General features: G+C 37.8%; 1 protein-coding gene across 4 annotated transcripts in view; it reads left to right on the top strand.

Annotated features, from left to right (window-relative positions):
- Positions 1-10,949, top strand: part of APPL2 (adaptor protein, phosphotyrosine interacting with PH domain and leucine zipper 2) — a 63,316-nt gene extending 52,367 nt beyond the window's left edge. For 2 of the 4 annotated variants that reach the window (XM_063646656.1, XM_054444325.2), the window contains exons 18-21: positions 7,002-7,038; positions 7,243-7,383; positions 8,171-8,218; positions 10,010-10,949. In XM_063646656.1, coding sequence (XP_063502726.1) covers positions 7,002-7,038; positions 7,243-7,383; positions 8,171-8,218; positions 10,010-10,018 — 235 coding nt within the window. In that variant the 3' untranslated portion in view covers positions 10,019-10,949. Of the gene's footprint in view, positions 1-7,001; positions 7,039-7,242; positions 7,384-8,170; positions 8,219-9,797 lie in introns of all 4 variants that reach the window. The other 2 variants (XM_054444323.2, XM_054444324.2) reach the window with 1 other exon arrangement.
- Positions 10,950-14,022: the final 3,073 nt, after the last annotated feature.

Here is a 14,022-nt window from a genome sequence, read left to right as displayed (position 1 = left end):
TTTGAAGAATTTACAGAAGGATGCTTCAGAAGGTGAGTAATAACAAACTCCTCCAAGCTAAAGGAGCATGTTCTAACCCAATGCGAGGAAGCTAAGAATCTGGATAAAAGGTTATAGGAACTGCTAACTAGAATAACCAGTTTAGAGAAGAACATAAATGACCTGATGGAGATGAAAAACACAGCACAAGAACTTCGTGAAGCATACACAAGTATCAATAGTCGAATCGATCAAGTGGAAGAAAGGATACCAGAGATTGAAGATTAACTTAATGAAATAAAGTGTGAAAAAAAGATTAGAGAAAAAAGAATGAAAATGAATAAAGCCTCTAAGAAATATGGGACTATGTGAAAAGACCAAACCTACATTTGATTGGTGTACCTGAAAGTGACAGGGAGAATGGAACCAAGTTAGAAAACACTCTTCAGGATATTATCCAGGAGAACTTCCCCAACCTAGCAAGATAAGCCAACATTCAAATTCAGGAAATACAGAGAACACCACAAAGATACTCCTCGAGAAGAGCAACCCCAAGACACATAATCATCAGATTCACCAAGGTTGAAATGAAGGAAAAAATGTTAAGGGCAGCCAGAGAGAAAGGTCACATTACCCACAAAGGGAAATCTATCAGACTAACAGCGGATCTCTCTGCAGAAACGCTACAACCCAGAAAAGAGTGGGGGCACACATTTAACATGCTTAAGGAAAAGAATTTTCAACCCAGAATTTCATATCCAGCCAAACTAAGCTTCATAAGCAAAGGAGAAATAAAATCCTTTACAGACAAGCAAATGCTGAAGGATGTTGTCACCACCACACCTGCTTTACAAGAGCTCCTGAAGGAAGCACTAAATATGGAAAGGAAAAACCAGTACCAGCCACTGCAAAAACATACCAAAATGTAAAAACCATCAGCACTATGAAGAAACTGCATCAACTAACAGGCAGAATAACCAGCTACCATCATAATGACAGGATCACATTCACATATAACAATATTAACCTTAAATGTAAACAGGCTAAATGCCCCAATTAAAAGACACAGACTGGCACATTGGATAAAGAGTCAAGACCCATCACTGTGCTGTATTCAGGAGACCCATCTCACGTGCAAAGACACACATAGGCTCAAAATAAAGGGATGGAGGAAGATTTACCAAGCAAATGGAAAGCAAAAAAAAAAAAAAAAAGCAGGGGTTGCAATCCTAGTCTCTGATAAAACAGACTTGAAACCAACAAAGATCAAAGAAGACAAAGAAGGGCATTACATAATGGTAAAGGGATCAATGCAACAAGAAGAGCTAACTATCCTAAATATATATATACCCAATACAGAAGCACCCAGATTCATAAAACAAGTTCTTAGAGACCTACAAAGAGACTTAGACTCCCACACAATAATATTGGGAGACTTTAGCACCCCACTGTCAATATTAGATCAACAAGAAAATTAACAAGGATATTCAGGACTTAAACTCAGCTCTGGACCAAGTGGAGCTAATACACATCTACAGAATGCTCCATCCCAAATCAACAAAATATACATTCTTCTCAGCACCACGTTGCACTTATTCTAAAATTGACCACATAATTGGAAGTAAAATACTCCTCAGCAAATGCAAAAGAACAGAAATCACAACAAACTGTCTCTCAGACCACAGTGCAATCAAATTAGAACTCTGGATTAAGAAACTCATTCAAAACTGCACAACTACATGGAAACTGAACAACCTGTTCCTGAATGACTGCTGGGTAAATAAATAATGAAATGAAGGCAAAAATAAATAAATTACTTGAAACCAATGAGAACAAGGACACAACATACCACAGTCTCTGGAACACAGCTAAAGCAGTGTTTAGAAGTAAATTTATAGCACTAAATGCACACAGGAGAAAGTGGGAAAGATCTAAAATCGACACCCTAACATCACAATTAAAAGAACTAGAAAGTTGGGCATGGTGGCTCATGCCTGTAATCCCACCACTTTGGGAGGCCGAGGCAGGTGGATCACCTGAGGTCAGGAGTTCGAGACCAGCCTGGCCAACATGATGAAACCCTGTCTCTACTAAAAATACAAAAAATTTGCTAGGTGTGGTGGCAGGCACCTGCAATCCCAGCTACTGGAGAGGCTGGAGCAGGAGAATCACTTGAACCCAGGGAGGTGGCGGTTGCAGTGAGCCAAGATCATGCCATTGCACTGCAGCCTGGGCAACAAGAGCAAAACTCCATCTCAAAAAAAACTAGAGAAGCAAGAGCAAACAAATTCAAAAGCTAGCAGAAGACAAGAAATAACTAAGATCAGAGCAGAACTGAAGGAGATAGAGACACGAAAAACCCTTCAAAAATCACTGAATCCAGGAGCTGGTTTTTTGAAAAGATTAACAAAATTGATAGACTGCTAGCCAGACTAATAAAGAAGAAAAGAGAGAAGAATCAAATAGACACAATAAAAAATGATAAAGGGGATATCACCACTGATCCCAGAGAAATACAAACTACCAACAGAGAATACTATAAACACCTCTATGCAAATAAACTAGAAAATCTAGAAGAAATGGATAAATTCCTGGACACATACACCCTCCCAAGATTAATCCAGGAAGAAGTCGAATCCCTGAATAGACCAATAACAAGTTCTGAAATTGAGGCAATAATTAACAGCCTACCAACCAAAAAAAGCCCAGGACCAGATGGATTCACAGCCAAATTCTACCAGAGTTACAAAGAGGAGCTAGTACCATTCCTTCTAAAACTATTCCAAACAACAGAAAAAGAGGGACTCCTCCCTAACTCATTTTATGAAGACAGTGTCATCCTGATACCAAAACCTGGCAGAGACACAACAAAAAAAAGAAAATTTCAGGGCAATATCCCTGATGAACATCAATGCAAAAATCCTCAATAAAATACCAGCAAACTGAATCCAGCAGCATATTAAAAAGCTTATCCACCATGATCAAGTCGGCTTCATCCCTGGGAGGCAAGGCTGGTTCAACATATGCAAATCAATAAATGTAATCCATCACATAAACAGAACCAATGACAAAAACCACATGATTATCTCAATAGATGCAGAAAAGGCCTTCGATAAAATTCAACACCCCTTCATGCTAAAAACACTCAATAAACTAGGTATTGATGGAATATATCTCAAAATAGTAAGAGCTATTTATGACAAACCCACAGCCAGTATCATACTGAATGGGCAAAAACTGGAAGCATTTCCTTTGAAAATTAGCACAAGACAAGGATGCCCTCTCTCACCACTCCTATTCAACATAATATTGGAAGTTCTGGCCAGGGCAGTCAGGCAAGAGAAAGCAATAAGGGTATTCAAATAGGAAGAGAGGAAGTCAGATTATCTCTGTTTAAAGATGACATGATTGTATGTTTAGAAAACCCCATCGTCTCAGCCCAAAAACTCCTTAAGCTGATAAGCAACTTCAGCAAAGTCTCAGGATACAAAATTAATGTGCAAAAATCACAAGTATTCCTATATACCAATAATACACAAACAGCCAAATCATGAGTGAACTCCCATTCACAATTGCTACTAAGAGAATAAAATACCTAGGAATACAACTTACAAGGGATGTGAAGGACCTCTTCAAGGAGAACTACAAACCACTGCTCAAGGAAATAAGAGAGGACACAAACAAATGGAAAACCATGCCATGCTCATGGATAGGAAGAATCAATATCGTGAAAATGGCCATACTGCCCAAAGTAATAGTGCTATTCCCATCAAGCTACCATTGACTTTCTTAACAGTTAGAAAAAACTACTTTAAATTTCATATGGAACCAAAAAAGAGCCCACATAGCCAAGATAATCCTAAGCAAAAAGAACAAAGCTGGAGGCATCACGCTACCTGACTTCAAACTATACTACAAGGCTGCAGTAACCAAACAGCATGGTACTGGTACCAAAACAGATACATAGACCAATGGAACAGAACAGAGGCCTCAGAAATAACACCACACATCTACAACCATCTGATCTTTGACAAACCTGACAAAAACAAGAAATGAGGAAAGGACTCCCTATTTAATAAATGATGTTGGGAAAACTGGCTAGCCATATGCAGAAAACTGAAACTGGACCCCTTCCTTAACACCTTATACAAAATTAAGTCAAGATGGATTAAAGATTTAAATGTAAGACCTAAAACCGTAAAAACCCTAGAAGAAAACCTAGGCAATACCATTCAGGACATAGGCATGGGCAATGAGTTCATGACTAAAACACCAGAAGCAATGGCAACAAAAACTAAAATTGATAAATGGGGTCTAATTAAACTAAAGAGCTTCTGCACAGCAAAAGAAACTATCATCAGAGTGAACAGGCAACCTACAGAATGGGAGAAAATTTTTGCAATCTATCCATCTGACAGAGGGCTAATATCCAGAATCTACAAAGAACTTAAACATATTTACAAGAATAAAACAACCCCGTCAAAAAGTTGGTAAAGGATATGAACAGACATTTTTCAAAAGAAGACATTTATGTGGCTGACAAACGTGAAAAAAAGCTCATCATCACTGGTCATTAGAGAAATGCAAATCAAAACCACAATGAAATACCATCTCACACCAGTTAGAATGGCGATCATTAAAAAGTCAGGAAACAACAGATGCTGGAGAGGATGTGGAGAAATGGGAACGCTTTTATACTGTTGGGAATGTAAATTAGTTCAACCATTGTGGAAGACAGTGTGGTGATTCCTCAAGGATCTAGAACCAGAAATAACCATTTGACCCAGCAATCCCATTACTGGGTATATACCCAAAGGACTATAAATCATTTTCTATAAAGACACATGCACACTATGTTTATTGCACCACTATTCACAATAGCTAAGACTTGGAACCAACCCAAATGCCCATCAATGATAGACTGGATAAAGAAAATGTGGCACATATACACCATGGAATACTATGCAGCCATAAAAAAAGAATGATTTCATGTCCTTTGCAGGGACATGGATGAAGCTGGAAACTAACTCATTCTCAGCAAACTAACACAGGAACAGAAAACCAAACACCACATGTTCTCACTCATAAGTGGGAGCTGAACAATGAGAACATATAGGCACAGGAAGGGGAACATCACACACTGGGGCCTGTTGGTGGGTGGGTGTCAAGGGGAGGGATAGCATTAGGAGAAATACCTAATGTAGATGACGGGTTGATGGGTGCAGCAAACCACCATGGCACATGTATACCTATGTAACAAACCTGCATGTTCTGCACATGTATCTCAGAACTTAAAGTATAACAAAGAAATCTAGGTTACCTGATTTAAACAGCAAACTTCTGAAAGTGACCCACAAAATATGCATGTGTTAAGTTTTCACTTATAAGGGAATTTTACAAAATACCTATGAAAGTTATTCCAACTTGAGGGAAATTGTTTATGATCTATATTCAAAAAATTAAATTCATACCCATTAATAGGGACATAAAAGTAACATTTCTTAAGCTTTGTCTACTTAAATTCCCATACACACTTTTCATTAACTGTCATAACCACCTCTTGGAAGTGGGGGTTCTTACCACAGTTTTACAGATGAACCAGTTGTAAGAAGTCTGGGTGACTTGCACAAGATCAGGGGAGGAGCCAGGGTAGAACTCAATCTTGAGTTCTCTGATTATAAGTCTTATGGTTTAATAAGTCTAACTGCACATATTTCAAACTGTAGCCTTTTGTTGGGGGCGGGGGGGTGTAACAGTTTTACCGAGATATAATTCACATATAATTTAAATGTACAATTCAGTGGTTTCTAGTATATTCAGAGTTGTACAACCATCACCACAATCAATTTTAGAACATTTTCATCACCTCAGAAAGAATACCCATTATCCCCTGGCAACCCACCCAGCCCTAGGAAACCATTAACCACTAAAATTGCCATCTCTATAGATCTGGACATTTAACATATAAATGGAATCATAACCATTTTTTCTACAAACTATATTTTTGCTTTCACCTATAAATGTATAGTAATAATTTATATACCATGTTAATTATTCCAACACGAGTACAATACAGTAGAAATTTATACCCACTTATCTAAGATAGCAATAAATTCTCTCATATAGTTTATTTTCTAGGATATGTCAACCTGATTATTAGATGATGCTTAAAATACTGTTAAATATATTCTGAAGGCCCGGCACGGTGGCTCATGCCTGTAATCCCAGCACTTTGGGAGACTGAGGCAGGCAGATCCCCTGAGGTCAGGAGTTCGACACCAGCCTGGCCAACATGGTGAAACCCCATTTCTACTAAAAATACAAAAATTAGCCAGACATTTTGGCTGACACCTGTAATCCCAGCTACTCAGGAGGCTGAGGCAGGAGAATCGCTTGAACCCGGGAGGCAGAGGTTGCAGTGAGCCAAGATTGGGCCGCTGCACTCCAGCCTGTGTGACAGCAAGACTCTTTTCAGAATAAATAAATAGTAAATAATTAAAACAAGGAAATATATTCTGGAATACCTTCTTAAACATTATTCCTCTTTTACCCAAATTGATAGAGTTTTGTCAAAATCCCTTCACTATTTTCTCACCGCTACCCCATCTTTTTCAATAATGTTAAATTTAGACTAAGTTGATCTTGCACTTCAGGGACATTATAGTTGCCAGTGGATGTTTGTTGAGAGGGAGGCTGTACAGAATATAACCCATCCATATTATACAGCAGATCTATTGAGAATTATAATGGTGTCTTTTTGGGTAAGTTGCAGAATCCTGTGAAGTTAAATCTTCTTACTTGCTATATAATCTTCCATTATAGGTACCCTGAGCTTTAGCTACACAGGTTCCATAAAGGCAGAAAGCAGGACACGTGGTCACACAGAGCTATCTCACCTCACCCTCTAACAGGCGTTATCTCTATTTGGGGGAATTTGTTTTTATTCTGGACTTCTACAAACTCTTCTAGGAATATTAAATTTATCCAACATTTGTGACATAATGTATCTTTTAAAATTTCAGGTTGATAGATCCACAGACTCAAGTATCAAGGGCCAATGTAAGTACCTCATACAGGTTCATGTTAGTGATTACTCCTTAATTCACCTTTGTATCTACCTTAAACACAGCCTAGGCACTTAATAAAGATCTGCCACTAATAGGACTAATAGGATACTTTTTCTCATGACTTTTCCAGAGAGTAACCTTGTCAGTTTTTAATTCTAGTAGTTGTATGATCTTTTGCCTTTTTTTTCCCCCCCAGTTTGAACTTACCAGTGTCACACAATTTGCTGCTCATCAAGAAAACAAGAGACTGGTTGGTTTTGTCATCCGTGTTCCTGAATCCACTGGAGAAGAATCTCTGAGTACATACATTTTTGAAAGCAACTCAGAAGGCGAAAAGGTCTCTTTTTCATGTGAAGATCCCATAATATCCCAGTCCAAACAAGTCCATTTTAAAAGAGTTTTCTGGCATTAGTTCCTTGGATATTTAGTTGATTATTCTGCATGTCTCCATCCAGGAGTTCAGATAATACCTCCTAAGAAGGCCTCACTGAAAGAAAACTCGATTTAAATTTCTCTGTGGAAAATACCTATCAACCAGAATAGGGTGAATGAGGAAGAACTTTAATGGCAAGACATATTATTTAGTCGGGATATAAGGAAATGTTGAAAGCAGTTCCCCTCGAATGTGTTCTTTAAAAAAAAATTAAGGCAAAAGCTACAATAGAGAATAATTTAGTCTCAGAGAGCAAACCAAGGAAGATATTAGAAAAGTTACACACAAGCTGTTGGTTTAGTATGAAAAACTTTGACTCTATCTGCGACTTAGAATTTATCACAATTAACCAATCTTTCAGTAAATTATCTGTTTGCCACTGTGTATGAACATATCGTGGCTAAATACATTTAAGAGAAGAAAAATTCCTATTAAGAACTTTAAACACTGGAATTAACTGAGTTTCACTTACCTGGAATATTTTTTTGTATGGCATAAATTGGCAACAGAGGTCAGGACAGTTGGACGCAAATGCCCCGGGCCCTACGTGATAAGTCTCCTGCAGCCAGGTCCTGTGTTCCCAACTGGGAACAGTGAGCACAGTGACCTCACTGTACTCCCAAATCACATTTGTTCTAAAATTTTATCCTTCTCTACCTTTGCCAATCACTACTTTTCTTGTCTTTTGCAGATATGTTATGCTATTAATTTGGGAAAAGAAATTATTGAGGTTCAGAAGGTAAGATGCATTCTAGTGCTGGTTTAGTAGCTACTCAAAACACATCTGTGTACACATACTAAGAGTCTTTTCAAAAAGAAAAGTGATGTTCACTGGAAAGTGTGGCCAAGTTTGGGATTTCCTTTTAAGTATTCTAACCACCAGACGTTCTTGATCAGCTAGTTCCATGTTCACTGTTAACATGTGAGGACTTCTTATTACTGCTGGAGCTCCTGCTTATCTGTTTTCTTGCTTGCATACTAGTTGGCTAGATTTCCTTTCTTTCAGATTAAGATAAGTACCCACCATGTGCTCTAAGGCCTTGCTCCTCAGGAGTATGATCACATGCCCCACAGCATTGACAGACATCACCTGGGAGCTTTTAAGAAATGAGGACTCTGAGACCTCCCTGTCTTTCAGCAGCTTTTAATCTTTTGTTCATTCAGCAAATTTTTGAGAGCCTAGTTTGTGTAAGAAAAGCCCTGGAATTATAGTGAACAAGACAGATACAGTCCCTGCCCCCAGGGGGCTTCTAGTTCAGCAATGTACAGAACTTTCTGCAATAATGGAAATGATTTATATCTGCACAATTTAATATGCAGATTGAATACGGCTAGTGTGACTGAGGAACTGGATTTTTAAATTTAACTCAAATTTACATAGTAACATGTAGCCAGTGGCTACCATATTAGTGCAGTTCAGTCTGTTGGAGAGGTCAGGAAGACCAAGGACTAAGGCCACATACATGAAATAATGGCAAGCACTGTAAGCTAGTATTTAATGGTATTGGTCAAAAGTTGGCAAACTTTTTCTATAAAGGGCCTTTATGTTTTTGGCTATCTCCCTTGCAACAAATTCAACTCTGCTATTATAAGACAAAAGCAGGCCAGGCGTGGTGGCTTATGCCTGTAATCCCAGCACTTTGGGAGGCAGAGGCAGGAGGATCACCTGAGGTGAGGAGTTCAAGACCAGCCTGGCCAACATGGTGAAACCCCATCTCTACTAAAAATACAAAAATTAGCCGGCACACCTGTAGTCCCAGCTACTCAGGAGACTGAGGCACAAGAATCGTTTGAACTGGGGAGGCGAAGGTTGCAGTAAGATCATACCACTGCTCTCCAGCCTGGGCGATAGAGCGAGACTCTGTCTCCAACCGCCCCCATCCCCCCCCCCCAAAAAAAAGCAGCAGCAGCATGGACAGTAGGTAAATAAATGGCCGCGGCTGTTTTCCAATAAAAATCAAGTGGTTAGCCAAATGACCATAGTTTGCCAACTTCTGGTATAGATTAAACGTGAGAAAAGAAAGGAGTTTAAAGATAGAGAAGACAAAAGTTTTGTGAAGGAAGTTCCTCTATGGAATCTTTGGGAAGATGATACAAATTGACTATGTAAACAATATTTTGGCTCAGAGGAAAACAGTCTAGATTCTAGAAGTGACATGCCTGAGTTTGAGAAGCAAGGAGACTCAGCTGAAGGCACACATACACAAGAGTAAGGAGAAACAAGACTAGATTACAGAACATATTGAAAGCCAGGCCAAAGGGGTTTAAATGCATCTTAAGCCTTTTCTTTTTTCCCTCTTAAACTCTCCTAACTTCAGGATCCAGAAGCACTGGCTCAATTAATGCTGTCCATACCACTAACCAATGATGGAAAATATGTACTGTTAAACGATCAACCAGATGACAATGATGGAAATCCAAATGAACATAGAGGCGCAGAATCTGAAGCATAACTCACTTGCGCCTGTGGGGGAAGAGCAAACAGGAAGGAGAGCTACCTCCTAAGGGTTTTAACTTCTCTGACATACAGGCACACTGACCTGATTTCCGAAGGCTGACAATCGTTTGTGGAATGTAATCTTGATGCCTTGATACTGAGACTTGGGAGGGAAACTAAGAAATGGTTGACAGCGTTCCCACCCATCTACAATGTTATTTTAGGTGCTTTGTGGGTAAGTCTTTTTTCTTAGATTGCGCTAAGATTTCTTAGATTGTTCAGCTCTCAGAACAAAAGTTTGAAAAATGCATTGTTCACATGAATGTCATCTCTTTTCAGTTTCCAGTATCCTTTTTAAAAAATGGCAAAAGCCTAGATTTACAATTTGATGAACACTAAATATTTCCTATTAATATCTATTTTTGTATTTTACTTAATGAGCTTTAAGTGCCTGTCGTTCTGAAAATTGTGTATTTATAATTCAGCTTATCTCATAATTGGACCTAATAGCATTTCTTTGTGCAGTTAGGTGATAAGCACTGCTTTGAGGCCCAAGCACTAGTAGAGATGCGCGATGCAGGTCTAGTTTCGGTAACTGTTCCAGACATCAAGCAATAAAAAAAAGAATACCACAAAAGATGTTTGATTTTACAGTGGAGCCTTACTGAACCAGCATTCAGAAGTTTAAGGTCCTCCTATGTATGAGAATTTTTAGTAGTGGATCACTGTGGACAGGGTGCAGCTCTACCAGTTCCTGTTTCTTCTGAGCCAGACCCTCCTTCAGGGAAGGGACCAATTAATTTTAAAACTCACTTGAAGCACAGCTGGTCATGGGGCTTGGTATAAAGTTCCTATTTCCACCCTGATACTTCCAATTCCTGGAACCCCAGCCCACTCCCCCATCCCTCCTCCCTATGAAACTAGTATAATGATTTTGAATCGGTACAGTGTGTTTAACTGTAACTAAGTTCAACAGACTATTATTATCTTTGTAATAAATTAACCTAGCAATAAAAATTATTCTGTTTCTTTCTTTTGTTTGTTGTGGTTATTTTCTAGAACATCCCTGGAAGAAAACTAAAGTCAGCTCTATAACTTTAACATTTAATTTCCCAAAAACTAGGGCATAATGAAATCACAGAAGAGGGGATATAGTATCAAAAAATACTTCCAGTCAACATGAGTAGAATATGTGATCCCATTGCTAAAAGTTTTAAAGGTGTTGCTTTTAAAATGGTGGATAAAACAACTTTTGTAATCCAAAATTAGGTTAATATCATAGGATCCATTTGAAATGTATACACCATAAAAGACATAGTGAGCCAGTCTAAGCCAGTATGATTATGCACCGTAAAATGAATTCATTGTTCACTAATGCCTTACAAATTTGTATGACATAACTGCTTTAGATCAATTGGTCTCTGACAGACTGCAAGAACCACAGTCCCCTGAACTTTTTTTTTCTTGCTTAGACTTTTTTGGGAGAGGGGTAGAATCTCAAGTCCTAGACAATTATTAGTTTGAAAACTGAAACACTATACATTTCTTTATACATTTCAAATGGATCCTATGATGTTAACCTAATTTTGGATTACAAAAGTTATTTTATTAATCCACCATTTTAAAAGACTGCATGGCTTAAATAAGACACAAAGCATGCACATCATTAGGGAAACATAAAAAGACTGAAATTCAGTCCATTAAAACTAACTTCATCAAAAACCACCACAAAGAATGAAAACACACAACTAAACCAAAGATACTAGCAAGCACACAAGACCAACAAAAAATTAGCATCCAGAATATTATAAAATACTCCTACAGGTAGAAAGATAGATAAATTGAAAAAAAAAGTCATGAAGGCATTTCATACATTAAAAAAGACAAAGTGCTCATAAACAGAAACAGACTCCTTATAGTAATCAGGAAAATGCAAATTAAAACCATAGAAACATTTTATATTCACCAGACTGCAAAAATTCAGCTGTTTGTAGAAATGGAGCAAAGGGGAATCTCCTCCGCTGCTGGGATGAAACAACAGTTTGGCATTCTGTCCAGTACATTGAAAGGGCACCTGCCCTACTACCTAGCAGTTTTATCTGCAGGTACACAGCCTAGAGAAACTCTAAACACATGAACCCAGGGACACGTTCAATAATGATTACAGCATCATTGTTTACAGTATCCCAAAAGTGAAAACCACCCAGATGTCATCGACAGCTGTATTCATGTAACGAAATGCTAGATAAACTACAGCTATATGCATCAACGTGGATGAATTTTTAAAATGAAAAAGTTACAAAAGCATATAATAAGATCCCATTTATATTTAGTTTAAAAACTGAAACATAACCATATTATCAATTTTAGGAAAATACAATCAGTTGTAAAACAAGGGAAGAGCAAGAGAATGGTTAACACCAAACCCCCATGTGGTTTTCTTGGGCAGAAACTGCAGGAGCTTCTGAAGTGTTCTTAACTGATATGGTAGCTTCTTTCCAAGTGCTTTATTTTCGTTCTTTAAATAGTATAATACATATTGTATACCTTGCATGCACTGAATATTTTTAAATAATTTTAAAACTTAGAACTAGTGGGTGATTTGCCCCTTTTCTCCACTTACTGAAATGTGTACTAATACACATTAAAGTGCTCTGAAAGATTAACAAGTGCCATGTAAATGAAAGGTGGGAAGAGAGGAAATGGGACCTTTTTAGAAGCCAACTATTCTTACCAATTCCCACTTCCCAGGCTGGTTTAGCCTCACATACCCATCAGACTACCTTTAGGGAAGAACAGGGCCTTCCTTACCTTGTCTACATCTACCCAAGCCACTTAACAAGGAATAGTTTTTTAGAGACCCACTTGAAGTCAAATACAGACTTTAGTTTCAATCGTTGCACCTAAAAGAATAGTAACACCTAATGCTTATATGCCAAGTTTATTTCTACCTATGAGAGTACACATAAGTAATACAGTAATAGCTAATGTTTCCAGTAGTTATATACAATAGCAGCTAATAGTTACTGTTTCCTGATATATAAAGTGCTTTACGCAAATTAAATCCTCAAACAAACAACCGATGAGCTACACACTGTCATTATCATCCCACCTTTTGCACAAGGAAATGAAGCACAGAGATATTAAGGAATCTGTTCCTAAGCAGGAAATCGGGATTCAAATTGTTCTGGCTCCAGAGTCTATGCTTCTAACCACTCTGTGCTATATACAGATGACTTCAAGAGAGAACCAGATACAAAGCAATCTCCAAATATTTCTCAATACATTAAGCTTTGACGATTTATTCAGTAGCAGTATCAACCTAAAGCATAATACCCTTAATACTTTGCTAGCTTTTGTACAGATTCTGAAGAGAGTAAATACTTTAATACTAATTTGATAAAGACAAGTGCTTCTAGGTATAACAAGTTAACTCCTTCCCCCATCAAATGAGGGCATTATTAAAGAATGCTTGACTACATGTAGCTCTTACCTACAGAATGTATTTATAGTCCTTAGAGATGATCCAAGAATTATGGTTATCAGATCTGAATCGACTGAATAAATTTGATCTACATTCCTGAGTATATCTCCACTAATGGGAAATGGAGGTATCAGGTAAACTGAGTGGTAAAGAGGAGCCAAACTACTGAAAAGAAAATACTTGCCCAACTTTTCTTATACGTTATATATATGCTGACCTGTGTTATAAACTGAACTCTAACTTTGCCATCACCATCTCTTGAGTTCACTGCCTTTGCTTAATCTCCACAGATTTCCACTTATTCTGGATTCCCTTTTTAAACTTCACATCTTTGACAGCCTATTAAAGTATTCCTAACATCTGAAAGCCTTTGTTAAAAAAAAATACGTGGCATTAAAACTTCCCTTAAAAAAGGAATACCGTCTTCTGAAACGTCTGCAATGTGAAGCTGGAAAGAAAATCCTGTTACAATTATTAAAATCAATTAAAGCCTACCTTTTACATTTAGCAGACTCAAAATAGTAACATGAAGTATCCAATATTTTCTCATCTTTCCCACAATTTTACAAATTTACTGCCTCAGAAGAAAAAAGGAACAGCAACCAGACTTAACTTTACCAAG

Source organism: Pongo pygmaeus, chromosome 10 (genome assembly GCF_028885625.2).
Source record: "Pongo pygmaeus isolate AG05252 chromosome 10, NHGRI_mPonPyg2-v2.0_pri, whole genome shotgun sequence".
NCBI classification, from domain to species: domain Eukaryota; kingdom Metazoa; phylum Chordata; class Mammalia; order Primates; family Hominidae; genus Pongo; species Pongo pygmaeus.
This window is presented reverse-complemented; position numbering and strand designations above follow the sequence as displayed.